At 38.9% G+C, this 15,143-nt stretch overlaps 1 protein-coding gene and 1 long non-coding RNA gene across 4 annotated transcripts in view; one reads left to right on the top strand and one right to left on the bottom strand.

Moving 5' to 3' along the window:
* Positions 1–12,319, top strand: part of LOC122885891 — a 26,694-nt gene extending 14,375 nt beyond the window's left edge. For both annotated transcript variants that reach the window (XR_006380215.1, XR_006380216.1), the window contains exons 2-3: positions 8,577–8,661; positions 12,101–12,319. This is a non-coding gene — a long non-coding RNA (uncharacterized LOC122885891). The remainder of the gene's footprint in view (positions 1–8,576; positions 8,662–12,100) is intronic.
* trim13 (tripartite motif containing 13) lies at positions 12,317–15,143 on the bottom strand. 2 transcript variants are annotated; one of them, XM_044217625.1, is made up of 2 exons: positions 14,534–15,143; positions 12,317–13,860 (listed from the first exon to the last, which is right to left on the bottom strand). In XM_044217625.1, the coding sequence occupies exons 1-2, from the start codon at positions 14,564–14,566 to the stop codon at positions 12,658–12,660; spliced, it is 1,236 nt and encodes a 411-aa protein (XP_044073560.1). In that variant the 5' UTR covers positions 14,567–15,143; the 3' UTR covers positions 12,317–12,657. The 2 variants fall into 2 exon arrangements, with proteins under 2 accessions (XP_044073560.1, XP_044073561.1); XM_044217626.1 differs by lacking the exon at positions 14,534–15,143 and adding an exon at positions 13,958–14,527.

Raw genomic sequence — 15,143 nt, 5'->3', positions numbered from 1 at the left:
ATATTTCAGTTGAGGCAGCATTAGTGATTATTAAAATCCAATTTTATCCAATTTAGTTGATGGAAGCAATCTTTTGTAATCAGTTTTACAATATCAGCTGCAATGTATGTGCTTATTGCTGATATTTTTGTTTCATTAAAAACTACAGACTTGAATTTGTTAAATCTTATCTCTAGAAGGGAGGAGGTAGCACTTTGCAAAGTGAAATTTTAAGATCAAGAGTCTAAGTAATATATAAACTTTTACACACTGGTTACCTAGTTTTAGAATGTGTATCTAATGTGCTCATACAGGTGAAATAGGTGAAAATATTTAGCTCATTCTTCTGAAGAAGGATTACAATACTGTTGACACAGTCCCTGTATGCAATTGTCAAATTAGTACTGGTGTATTTTAACAGTTTTGATTCCTGTGGTGCCTACAGTTAATCTCCTTTAAATGCTACAGGTCTATGTCTCCCCTCCGTTCTCTGGTATTTGCCTTTTCACTCTCTTTGTAGAGCACCGTTGTGCTGTTTCAGACTATTAGCATGACATTCTGTGACTCATCATTCTGTCTTCTCAGACCCCTCCGGCAAAATGGGCTCCCACCCCCATTTCCTGGTGAAACTGTGCCTCTCTTCTTGTACTTGCTCACATGTGTTGTAGCCAGGCTGCAGAGAACCCCCACCCGTCTCTTCCTTCTTTCTGCACCACTCAGCACAAACTTTATAGTATTCAAATTTGCAGTGACGGGAGCAGGTTTTCACGGGTCTTGTTGGTTATTTTCCAGAAGTTGGCCTTGGTTTCAGTGCTGTGCCTCAGCAGCATTTAATATAAGTTGTCAAATGGTTTTATATGCATCAGTCAGTTTTCTCACAAACATAATATTAAGTTCTGGAATAGTTTAAATTGTGGTCAACCTAGGTAAACCTAGAGCTTAGAGGTGCTTTTTTGTGAAAATGAGTGTCTATGTATTTTGCATGATGTATTTATCCATAAAGTGAAGGCTGATAACACTAGTGGCAGCAGTGCAGCATATGAGGTTGCCAGGTCCTTGCATGCTTCTTACAAGCATATGTTTTGCATTGGCTTAGATTTTTGCATACAGTAGGTGCTGTATCACTGTAGTTCATAGGGCTTTACACCTGTTTCACTAAAATAGTGAACATGTTAAAAAACAGAGTTTATAGAGGTGGCATTAGCATTTTTAAATAATTTTCAGTTATACGCTTAACTGCTGTTATGGTTTGTGTATACTTCACATTTTCAGTAAATCCGGTAAGTTGAAAACGTCAGAGGAATTCTGTGGCCTGCTAAAGTAAGATCATCTGTTGTGAACATTTATGTATTTAGGTGGTCAATTAGCAGCTGTAAAAATGTTAGTCCATTTTCAAAAGGTTAAATGCTCTTCAATAAAAATCAGATCCTCATCCTCTGCAGCTGCACTCAAAAAGTTGCAGATTCCATTTTTTATTTTATTTTTTGTGTAGTGACAGAAGTACTTATGGACTTGGACAGCATGTTTAGAAAGAATATGTCAGCTGTTAAAGTGCTGGTGAATTCTCTGCTTGATAATTAGATTTTAGGTAGTAATATGATAACCTGCAACAGCACTGGCAGTAAGATCTGACATAGCAAGAGTGTGCCTCCTCTGACTACACACACATGATGTTTTCATTTCTGCTGCACCAGCCTTTTTTTCACCCGAGGGTGCTAGATTAGCTCACAGTATTAACTTGTAAGCAGTTAGATTGGAAAGATTTAGAATGATCCTAAAATATTGGTGGCTGGCTTGTGTATTTTTATTTTTAGTAGCCCTAACTTGGTAAGCAGGTAACACCTCACCCACTGCCCCCAGCCAGGCAGTGTGCTTGGGTGCAGAGAGACCAGATATGTTCACACACTGTGACCAACAATCTCTCGTTTGGTCACTTTTTGAAGTTTGTTTCAAACAACTAATTTGGTGCTAATATTCACAATATCAGCACACATAATTTTGGATTTACTGCTGTAACTAATGTTGATCTGCTGGTGTGTAATTGTGCTTGCCTATGCAGTTGTAGGTAGGTAGGTCAAGCCTAGCAAGGAACGTGGTGAAATCATCAGAGAGATTATTAATGCTTGTATTTACATGTAATTAACTTTGATTTGAGCCCCAACATACACAAGAACCATAATACACTTTGCTTTATTTATTTATTTAAATATTGTGTCAACATGTAAACTCGATCAGCAGTGTGACAACAAAACTTAAATGTCCTTGTAAAGCCACATTATTTTTAGTAGGAGAGATTTCGGTTGTGATGTGTTTAACGCTTTTTTTTACAGTAATGTTAGCATCTGAATACAACCTAGGCATTTGAGTTGGAATATGTACAAAAAAGTATTGTCTGTGTGTTTGTGTGATTGGTGCAGTATATGGGTGTGCCATTCAACTCTCACACTTTAGCTTTGCTTCCTCTTTCGCTCCTCTTGCTTATGTGTGCATGTACATACAACATACACACTTAGTAGGATCCTAAATTTAGCCTTACTAATGGTTCTGTAAGTAGTGATTCACTGCAATTAAGAGTTGTGGTAGTCATGTTAAAGGTTGTGGTAGTTATCAAAACTTGATTTATTTAGGTGGTTGTAGCCATGCCATTTTTTAAAATAGTTTTTATGCTATTGGTCAAGTGTAAATCAAGTCCTCAGGTCGTACTTTTGAAATTGCATCACAGTGTACTGCTTTGTCTGCATCCTGTTTATTGCTGCTCTGTCTTTCACGGCAGTAGGAGGAAGCTTGAGATATTTCAAGTTCAAATGAAGTAGTATATAACTGGAGAGATCAGAAATTAATTTGATATGTAATACTGAGTTAAAATGCATTGTTTATAGAGTAGAGGCAGGTATAGCAATTTTGTGTTCAGATTAAATATTTCACCACAAATTGTGGACACACTGGTGTGTTTAGATTACAGACACTGCTGTTAGTCATATGGGACCTTATACTGTGGTCCACACTTTCATTGGAAGTGGTTAAAATGTTTTTAACGATAATTAAACCTTTGAAGACATGCACTGTCCTGTTTATAAGACCTGCTCTCACTAACTAATTCAGAACAGCCCAATGAGTCATTAAACATTACTTTACATGTTAGATGATTGTTGTGCTTTCACCAAACCAGTTTTAGACTTTAGTTGCATCATACTTTATATTTATTATTTATTAAAATCAAAGCAGTTAATTTCCAATCCAATGTTTCAAATAATTTTAATTATTGTGTACCTTAAGTGTGAAGAGTCTGTATCTCACACACACACACACACACCACACACACACACACCTGACAGTAAATTGAGGGGGTGGTGTATACCTGTGGAGTGCAAGACTGACTCAGAGGTCACTCTCACATATCTGCGAGTGTTGTCCTATGAAATAGGTTTATTCTCTTGTCGATTCCAGGTATGTGTTTTCACATGTTTCTGGAGTTTTCTGTAATTCATTTGACAAGATATGGCTGTAGCTTCCAGGGAATCCCAGTCACTCTGTCTGTGCTATGCCTGACATGTTTTGCTGGTTGTGCAAATGTAACAGGTTTTTCTAGGATTAACACATGCCATTACAGTATTGGTGTTTGTATGTAACAGAGCAGTTCTTTATAGGTAGCATACCTACTCTACAATTAACAATAAAACTATTCACCACCTCCTGGATTGCTTTTAGATTTACACACCATGTCAAAGTATTTCTGGTAAAAGGTTTTTTCCATTATTGATATGTCATCACAATTGGTTGCTTTGTTTTTATGGATAAATTGTTTTTATATTTGCTTTCACTACTGTAGAGATCCCATGTGGTGTACATGCTGCCCCAGTAGCTGATGAAACATTTTATGACACCTTATAAAGTTGTGGCACAGTGAACATAGTATATTTGTGTGTGTGTGTGTGTGTGTATTGTCTTGCCAAACACGGCACGGCAATGATTTGGCTAGCCTCATACCTGGTGTGTTTCTGGCTTAAATTTTTCAAGTGATGGATTTGTAATTGTATAGAGATATATGATGCTTGTATGCCAAAGCGAAAAGAAAAGAAACAGTGCCTCTACTCTTACATTCATTGCATTCTGGATTGATGGCTAAATATATTCTAAAACTAGTATTAATCAGTAATGTTTTGTTGTAAGTGCTTTCGAACTAGGCGGGTCTAACTTGGAGTAGTTTTCTTCCATGTCCCAATGGCTAAAGATAGAAAGCTTTATGAATACAATGAGAAATTCAAATTTGAATCGACCTTTTTATGTGGATAAATATGCTTGCCATTCAGGGTGTTTTTTCCCCCCACAACTCAGGATGTCATTGTAGAAGTCCCTTTAGTTTGTGTTTATACTGGCAGAAGACGGTGTAACAGAACAGAAGAGGCCAGCCCAGACCACTTCTGTGGAGGTGATGGGTTGTCATGTCCATGTCCCTGTACCCAAAGGGGTGTAGGAGGTTACATGACCTTCAACCTCAGGGTCAGGTGACTCTTTGAGGCCATTGTATGGAGAGCAACTGTCGCAGGAATGGGTTAACAAGGCTGAGCAGTGAAGGTGACATGTCTGGGCATGCTTCCTTAAAGGAGAGGGAGAAAATGGGGAGAGGTTAGTCATTGATGTGAACAATTCCACCTGGACTTGTAAAGAAATGATCAGCTTAAAATGAAAATGCGCAGCTTACCTGGTTAGTTCCTTCGTGCATTTTTGTTAAGTAATTTATTAGGATGGACAAGGTAAAATAGTTGTTTCATAACTTCTACTTCAGTTTAATTCATACAATACTGACTCTGCCTGAGTAAATGAGCTATTTAAAAAAATGGCAGGTACATAGAAGGTAAGGAAATTATTGGGAAAATGTTCTGTATGTGAATCCAAGTTCGTGTACATTGTTTGTGTACATTGTTTCCCATGTTTCTCACTTTGCATCATGTACACAGTATGTGCTCCCACATGTAAAGTGTTGGAAGAAGTGGGTGTGAAAATTGTAGCTACAATTAGAGCAGCAAAAAACAATTGTTTTTATTATTGATTAGTCAATTGATCTTTTTACTTCTTTTTTTATTTTTTATTATTCACTAATTCTACAAATGTTAAATGATGGCGAACACCCCTTTCTACCTGCAACTTTCCAGAGCCCATTCATGTCTTCAAATGTCTCTTGTCTGTTAAAACATGATTCAATTTACAAAGATATAAAACTTAGAAAAGCTACAAATCCTCGTGTTTTAGGGGCTGAAACCCAAATGTGTGGGATTTTTATGTAACAACTATTAGTTGACGTGGACCCTCACAGGAAATTTGAACTCTATTAGCCCACGACTAGTAAAAAGAGATTTTGTCATACCCCACAGATCTGACAATTATACACCCCTGATGTGAAGTTGTAAATTAACCACAGTATAACTTGTGGTGTCTGGTGTATCAGATGTCTTGCATATAATTAGTTTACTTTTTGATACCTTGTACAATGTTTTAAATTCTAAACTAAATGTCCCTCCATTAAGTGTCCTGCACCAATTTAATAGCATTATTCTTTTGAAGCAGAATTTGTCATCCAGAGGTGCAACAAATTTTGTGCAAAAGATGTATTTTTGAGATGCTAGAAATAATTGGAAATTGGAATTGGAAAATTGGCACTAAATATAAACAATGATTTTTCGTGAGGAAGTGCTTCATTTTCATACTAAGTGTGCTTGTAACATGTTCCATGCTATGGTTTGAGACTTTTTTTTAAAAAAAATTTAATTTATTTTTTTTTTTATGTTTAGGCATAAATGTCATCACACGTGCTTTAGGGGCCAGGCTCCTACACACCCAATTTAAAATAATAAAATAAAAATAGTAGAGCAGTGCACTCACTGGTCCTCACTGTCTTCCCACCCTCCTGCCACTGTCAGGTGTGTCTGACTGCGGACAGCATTGTTGCACCTGTGTTCTCTACCTTTGCATGGCTAACAAATTTCAGCTGAAGTCATTAATGTCACAGAGAATTACATGTATTACGCCTTGAGATAGAAATGAGTGAGATCCTATAATCGTTAAGTATTACTAATACAATGTGCTTTTAGAAGATGAAGCCTTCGCAATGGTGCATGTAGGTAATGATGGGTCTGGAGGTGAAGTTAATGGAAATTTTAGGCATCATAAGTACAATTTTCTTTCAGCAATTGCACAGTTTATGTAACTGCCTACCATATTTCTAAAGCATACCACAAGTTTTAGATTGACTTCTGACCTTTCAGTCAGCTGTTGCTTGAGATGTGCAGTCTATCACAGTGAACAAGTTGTAGCATTATTTAGTCAGTTATCTTATTGTTGCATGGTCATGTGATTAAGAGCAGGGACCATTTTGAAAACTGCCGTTTGGTGTTTAGGACACTGACATCCAAAGTTTAAAAGTCGGATTCCAAAAAGCAACTTTTTAAATGCAAGAATCGACCAAAATCATATATCCTTTCCCAGTGTTACCTTCTGGGTTTAACTGTTTGACAATATAACTGATTAAAGCAATACATTTGTGCAGCTGACCCTCAAAGCCTAAGTATCTTTGTAAGTATCTTTTTTTTTTTATTATCCCTGCTTGCAGCTTCATTACCACATGACAAAAATGTAACTTGGACAGAAGAATAAAAGCCACAAATTATTAATTGTTAACTTTTCTCAGGCAAATGAATGAAATTACTTTTTCTTTTTTTTTTTATCAGTCATTTTCTCTGAGCTGCACTTGAGTTTGTGTGTATGTGAAAGAGAGGAGGACTGCATGTCTTGTCAGTGTCGATGGAAGGGAAGTATGTTAGAGACCGTAATAGGTTCATGCTATCAGGTCCATTTCAGACCAAGGTCATAATCACAGGTCCATTGAGACCTCTAGTGGTAACACATTCGTTGGACCCAATCTCCTACAGGATTACTATCAGGATAAAGTTTGTTTTAACACCTGTGCTTACAAACTAGGTTTAGTTAAAGGAGATTTTCTTTTAAGATTCAAATATGTCGTTGATGTTTATCATGACAGCCTAAAACATCTTGCTACAAAAGTTGACACATTCTTGTTATAACTAGAGCTTTTTTTTATGGTACTTTATTGATTCCTCCAGTGGATTAATTCTGTCTTTCAGTTGCTTTCTTCCACATGCGAGGTCAGCTATTAAAAAACAGCTCTTATGCTGGTCGGGTTGCAGTGATTTGTTAAATGACACTTGAACAGACAAAATATCTCTTGTCACTTGTGCAAACTTGTGGATCTGCAGTCTCCAATAACTTCACACTCTAGCTTCATTAAAAGGGTTAAAGTACATTTTTAAAAACTAGATGCTTGTTTCTCCACGTGAAGCTTTTCTAGAAAGTCAACCTTTTTTTAAAAACATTTTTTAGATTTTGCCTCATATTTTTCCCAGGTTAAGTACAGTGGTTTCTGTTGGGTGCACACTTAGCTGAGTACAATGGAGCAGTAATTATCTTTGTAACCTAAGAGTGCTCAACCACTGAATGAGATACTGCACTCTCTCTCTAACAAGCAACCATCTTTGTAGCTCAGCTCAGACAAAAATGCTCACTTTATCATTACACTTTACAGCACCTGTCAATAGCACTAATATATGTTACTGGGCATGACAATGTCACTGTATTTTGAGTAATACGGTGACTTCTTCGAAAATTTGATATTTAATCTGAGTCATACCTGTCAACACTGCCCCTTGTTTTCACAGTGCTTAGCTTAGACAAACCTATGTGATTTTTATTTATTTATTTTCCATATTAGTGCTGTAAAATTGTTTGGAACATTAGCTATGCTACTAAACCATTTGAGTCAATGTCAAATTGGAAAATGCAGACTTTCCTCATAATAGTTTGTACAGTTATGCAGCTTCTACTACTGGCAAAAACAGACTTGCCTGCTTTTTCTACTAAGATGCGATTATGTTCGACTATTAGAAAAGTAGTCTGCACAAATCCTTGGACCCAAGATGTGAAATTACTTGAGTACACTATATGGCCTGTATGTGGACAACTGTGTCTATGTGCTGCTTGGTTCCAGTCAAGGGGAATCCTAATGTTACCGCATACAATGATATTTTAGACAACAGTGTGCTTCCAGTGTTGTGGCAACAGTTTGGGGAAGGCCCTTTGATGTTTCAACATGACAGGGCCCCTGTGCATTGAGCAAGATCCATAAAGAAATGTTTTTCTGAGTTTGGTGTGGAAGAACTTTACTGGCCTGCAGAGACCCCTGACCTCAACCCCATCCAACAGTTTTCGGATGAATTGGAAGCTGACATTGAGCCAGGCCGTATCGCCCAACATCAATGCCCAACCTCACATGGCTAAACTGGTGCAAATCTCTGCAGCCAGGTTTCAAAATCTTGTGGATAGTTTTTCCAGATGAGTGGAGGCTGTTACAGCAGTATAGTAATTCCCCGTGGCTTTGAAATGAGATGTTCTACAACCATTTACGAGTGTAGCATTCTGGTGTCCACATACTTTTGGCCATATATTGTACTTTTTTTGCCTAACACTGCCATTTTGAAAGGCTGACCTGTTACATTAAACTGCATTGTCTTTTATGTGTGTTTCAGGTGGTGAACCTCCTTGCCTGCTTTTAGGAGTGGACAGAAGACTTAAATCTGCAAAAGATGCTGATGATCATCTGAACGTCTTTAGGTAGATAAATAATAGGCAATAAGTCTGTACCGATCTGTGAACATGTGGTTTGGACTAGAAGGATGAAGAGTGCACAAATAACACAGAAGATGACAAGAGTCAGAAGCGGAGGGACCATGACTGCAGTTCTGGCGATGCTGTAGCAGCACGGAATGGTTTGTGGGTTACACTGAGATGCAGGCCATACTGTGCTGCCACAGTAAAGCCTGAATATACATCCTGGCTGTCACCTTGCAGTTCTTCAACCTGTTGCCCTTTTCAGCTATGATTGAAGTGGACTATCGCTCCTGCATCTAGTCTTCACTGTCTGAAGTAATGCCACATAGACAGTTGTTTTTCTGATGGTTGGATTTGCCTTTCTCATTTGCTGGTCGCCTTACTGTAGCAGCACGTAAATATTGGAGTTAAGACTAGCTGAAGCCTCCAGTATTGATCGTGCTGCTGAAGCAAAGCTGACCACTCACAACCAGCCACTGAGTGTACTCAGACCACCCTGGTGGTGCCAAACAGTGACTTACAGTGAGTATTTGAGAGCTGCTTATAGGTACATTGTTTACACACAGATTTTGAGTTAACCTCCAACACTACCTTGTTTTAATAGTTAAAATGTGTATACACCATCATTTTACATTTCACTGTTATGTCTGCACACTTGGAGAAATAAAATTTTTAATTGGCTTTTGTCTGTAATGTGTTTTGAACGTGACATGCTAAACTTGCTGTGTAACAGAATGCTATCCATATAGTATATTAGGCTTTGACTAAAGTTATATTAAAAGTGTCAAGTTTTGCTGACACTGAAATTCCTTCACATGGCTTTAATGATACCGCCATCCACAAAGAAGAAGTCGTGCTCATGATGGCCTTGCTGCAGCGCCACTGGGATGTCCGGCCTGTTCAGCATGAGTCGTGACACAGACAGATTTGCGGCGGATTAAAATTACAATCATTATACCGTAGACGGTCTACACCCGAATTCTTTCTTGAAATGTCAAAATGCATTCAGTTTATAAAAGTCGAGATATTTTGTAAAACCGATTTCTGCCCAGTTTAAGCCTTGACGGTCTTTTATTATCCATTTACTCGCTTATAACGACCCGGGCTCTTTAGATTATTGTGTATTATGACTGCCTTATGCCTACAAACCTATGATATATTCGGATGTTCACTGAACCCTGCAATGCTGCAACGAATGATACGGTGTCCTGTAACATGGCAAAAAACATCCATTTTAAGTGGTGTAGGATGAGAACGTAGTGCGGGCATCTCTGTTGTACCAGGACATCCGATGACGATAATCCCGAATCAGACTTGCCTAATAAAAATGACTAAATACATGTCGTGGCTTTTGGGATAATGTGCTAAATCTCTCGCTTTCATAAACATTTTAGACCACAGACTTTATTTGAACTCAAAATCAGATAACTGAAGAGAAGAAACTGGCTGAGTGGTTACACTTGTTTACAAAGTCGTACGGATCAGACCTTGCTTTTGATGAAAACATGAAATAAACTTGTGACATAATTTAATACTTTACTGGCGACATTTTTCATGGTAACCATGGATTTTTTCTAGCCTGTAATATTTTGCTGTCCACTGAACAGACGCACGTTGCAGCAGTCTTCTTCCATTTGGCCTTGTAGGCCTCTTTAATGATCATTCCGAAATCTCGTATTTGTTTTCGCAACGATAATTATAAATTAACTGGAATTAGGGCATTTGACAAAGGTGACATTTATGCAAAATTATATTATTAGTAGGTAAGATTTGTGCGCATTTTCGAATTATTTTTTTCCTGAGCACCAAGGCTTGCTTTTTTTTTTCAAATGGAGAAATATTCACATCAAAAATAGATTTTATAACATTCAGGCCTTTATCGTTTCTTTTTTAAATTAAAACATGATAAGCCTGACTATAATGTGAATCATTATATAATGCCATGGCTGCAAGATGGACTTAGAAAATAAATTTTCTCTCTCTGTATGTGTGTATAAATATTAACCAATTCATTATAATTTATTTAGGAAATTATTAAATTCTTGTACCCTTTCCTACGTGATTTAATTTTAAAGTATGTCTTGAGTATTTTGCGTATTTATTAAGGCTCATCACATCAAAATGTGGAAGCGGTCTTTATAGTGATGTACGGCCTGAAATTCAACATTTTGTCTTACTCCTGTTAAGCTTAATTTTTTGCTGTTGTGACTTTTTATACGTATTTATTTTGTATCGATCGTGCTTATTTTAATCTGTATAATTGTAGAGTAACACATCCGTTTTTGTTTGCGCTTAAACTTTATTTGCAACCACATTTCCCAGAAAACGTGAAAATGGACTTGAGTGTAAAATTAATATTATAATGACAAGAAATAACATGGGAAAAGATGCTTGAATCACAGGAATAATAAAACCGGTCTCCACTTTAATTACCATCACACACTCGTATGTCGCAGCCCCACAGTGTAAAAGGGTTTAAGAGTGCGGGACCTTATCTAGTGATGTGATTAGACACGGGATACACTAAATAGGCTATTCACTTATTATCTGGATATTTAGTCATCTTGATTGATTGAATAGATAGTGACTTTAAGTTTATTTTCACTCAACATAGGCCCACTTAAAGTGGCTGACCGTGCGACCTGGCTTTATGGTTATTCTTCAGAAAAGTCTTAGTTATACACAGTTATTCACAATAGTTTTTCTTAATTTGGATTGAGTTGTTTTTGTTTTTCAGGCTATGTTTAAATTTGCGTGCCATGACAATTAAAATATTAATGTAGAGTGGTACATTTATTTTCATCCTATATTTGCCTGGCAACAGAAGGCTATATATGTACATGCTTGCCATGACGTACATCCTGAATTATGGTCAGTGCTGACATCACGGATTCACTTTGTGGTCTGATTTTAGGGTGGTTTTTCCCCCCCAAAATGCATCTCTGCTGAGGAGAATAAATAAATAAATAAGGATAAACGATCAATGCACAATTCACTGTTTGTCCTTTTGCTCTGACCTATTTTAATAAAGACCGTTGTTGGTGATAAGCCAAAGATCTCTGAGCTACACTGAATTTTAAGGAATTTTAATAACTTTAATTTGCCCACACAATTGCATTTTGATTTTAGGTTTACAAGTTAGTTTTCTACAAATGCAGATGCATAGACAATACGTCAACACGGCACTTTTAACTTAACAACCCGCAGATATTTGACTTTATAGACCAGACAAGTCATGCAACGAATCTCCGCAGATACATCTTGTGTCGAAATAAAGAGACTGCCCAGCACACGTGACAATCATGTACCCTTGCCTAAGCTTCACCATCACTGATAGGGGAAATACAGCTATGAAAACTGAAATAGGTTTCATGAAAATATCATATTCATACGACCGTGTTTTTTTTTTTCTCTCTCTCTCTCTCTTGCACTGTGTCTGCAGCCTGGTGAATATTTCACACGGGCCCTGTTATGCAACGGTTGTAACCTTGAAGAGGTTGCAGCATCACTGTGGTGCGGACGCGCTCTGCGGGGATGAGGCCAGGGCTTGCACTGTATATTTCTTTTATCACTCACTTGCTTACTTCAAAGGCTGGCTTTTGCCCCGTAATAGTTGGCTGATTTAGCCTGTCATACTAAATAAAAACAAACATGGAAGTGACTTAAATTTCTCAGTTTTATTTATCAAGATCGTCTTGGACAAGTATAAATTTGTCATAAGAGAAAATAGATGGCACATTCGTGGAAAGAAATATAGGTTAGCATCTATCTGATGTAAATGTAGGCTACAACCTCTGTGGATTAAAGATTGATTCTATAGCTTCATGGGGTTTGATCGTAGGCAAAAAGGCAAAAACGAAAGACATGGTAAACAATCAGGTAAACAAGTGTTTTCATATATTCTGGTGCATATCTGTCACTAGTTTAATGCACCTCAGAGGTCACTTGGATAACTATTTGTAGCTGTGAATACATGGCAGAGATGCCACAGGCTAGTAATTAAAACAACTTACAACTGCCAATAAAATTGACTGCAGAGTCAATTAAGTTCATGATACATTCCTGACCTGCACCCATTAAACTCGTGTACTTGTCAGTCATTTCCTGTAGGTACACACCAGTATGGGTAAGGTGCGAGGAAACTGTAGCGAGAAATGGTTCAATCTGCAATGGCACGTAGGCTGCAGGGTTGTGCGGCTGCAGCAGGAGCAGTGTTGACAGTAACACACTCATAAATAAGGTGATCCATATGGGCGCTGCCATCCGTGAGCCCCCCGCTCGGTAGGAGCCACTATCGTGGGGGACTGAGATCTTGTCCACTTCTCTGAGCCGCAGTGAGTCCCACTTTTTAACATCGAAATTGCGCACAAGGGGACCGACGTCCATGTCGCTCCGAGAGGGCAGTGGAGTCTCCTTAAGGACCCTAAACTTCTCCCGAAACTCCTGCATCTGCTGCAGAAAGCACAGGGGGTCGGTGACGCTCCTGAAAGACTCAGCGATGCTGAGCGCCCGTCTCTGCTCCTCCATCGCTGCACTCAGTTTGGTGATCTCCGGATCGTATGCTTGCATCACCACCAGCTTTAGTGTTTCGAAATCGGAGAGGATCTCGTTCTTTTTGCATTCAATGGAACTGATGAGTTTGTCGAAATAGTCTGTTACCTTTTCGGCGTCCTTGGTCACCGACTGAAGCGCCTTTTTCTTACTGGCTTGTAGTGTCTCCAGGCAGGACAGGATATCTGCGCTCTGCCAGCTCTGCACCCCGTGAAGCAGCTCTTCAAACGCCCCCTTCTCTCGTTCATATGCCTCCTCCAAGGAGCAGAATGTATGCCCTTTGTGGTCATCTGTTGTTGCGCAAAACCCACAAATGAGTTTTAAGTCCGTGGCGCAAAATATGTTTAGAGGCTGACCGCTGTGTTGTTTACAAACAGACATTTTAGGCATAACCCTTATTTTGCTGTACTTCTCCACTATTCCGCGTAGAGAGTAGTTGATCTGTAGACTGTTTGCGCCGTTGTGAGGAGTCTCTTTGCGACATGTGGGGCATTTGAAAGGTGTTCTGAAAGCTGGACCTCGGTTCCCCTCCAAGAGTCCCTCCAAGCATTTCTTGCAAAAGCTGTGTGAGCACAGCAAAACCCGCGGGTCCTCGAAAAGACCGCAGCAGATTGGGCATGTAAGTTCCTCTTCTAGCTGCTCCATGGTGTCCTGTAAACACATTATCCAGGCGTCAAATCCATGCTTCATTTAAGTAAAGAAAACCCAATAAATCAGCACTTTATAAAATAGGCTACATAATACGCACCCACACTCAGAGGAATGCTGCCCCATGAGGCAGCACAGGCAATTAAATACACACAAAAACGCTGTAGCATCGCAAAGGATACAGATTTTGCAGTCATGTTCCAGCTGTGTGGAGTATTCCCATCCTGAAAGTGAAACTGACTTGCATCGCTTTACCCGCGTAAAAGGTTGGCGTGAGCTCTGCCAAAGGTTCCGTTTTTAGATGGCCAAACTTTGGCCATCTAACGTTAAGTAACATCCTGTTTTTGATGTCTTTATGTAACCAGTTGACGTTGTAAGAAACTTAAAACCGCTTAGAAAAACCAGGCTGGAAATAAGTCAAAATCGTTCATTACTTTATAAATACAGACTATAACATCAACCGATTTTCTCCTCGCTTTGTATTACAGAATAGCTGAACAGTGGTTAGCTAGTTGAGCCCTAAATTATTGCCGCCTAACCAATCCACTGCGACAAATTATCGACATACTGGGTTCGCGTTAGCGTTGCTCCTGTTGGCAAGGTACTGAAGTAGGGCTGTGACAGATTTTGCAAGCGCATAGTAACATGCAACTACTGGACCAAAAGAATCACTCACCAGCTGCTGAGACGCACAGTGCAACGCAATCATGGCGCTTGTTGCTGTGCAGACTTCGCCCTTTCCGGGTATAGAGTTAACCACTTCAGTGGCGCACAGAAAATTAAAATACACTGATTCGTCTGTATTTGCGCACACGTAAATCAGGGTGTGTACTATAACGCCACCAACACGAAAGCTACTGGTATTTCGAGTTTTTTTTTTGGCAGCTTAAATCTGAGCATTGGGATGTTTACGTTTTTGTCTCTTCTTGGTAACTTGCAGATGATCCCTGACAGTCGGATGGGGGAGGGGCTGTTGCTATGCAAAACATTACAGCGTGAAAAACTGTCAACTAGGGTTTAGTCCCAGTTTGGCATCACAGGGTTTTATACTGCCCCACTTCAGTAGCTTGTGTGGGTATTTGTCAATATATCCATCTGTAAACAGTTAACACGACAGAAGGTACACGTGAAGGCGTCCAGCTGCATCAGCTGATATAAAAAGTAAACTTCAATGCTATGTCGCACTTAGCAGACAAGTGGCACATTATTTTGGCACCGCGAGCGAGCAGAGACTGTGGAAGACTGACTATATGAGACTAACTATCCATCAGCAGCATTTTATCGGC

This window comes from Siniperca chuatsi, linkage group LG12 (assembly GCF_020085105.1).
Source record: "Siniperca chuatsi isolate FFG_IHB_CAS linkage group LG12, ASM2008510v1, whole genome shotgun sequence".
Taxonomy (NCBI): Eukaryota; Metazoa; Chordata; class Actinopteri; order Centrarchiformes; family Sinipercidae; genus Siniperca; species Siniperca chuatsi.
This window is presented reverse-complemented; position numbering and strand designations above follow the sequence as displayed.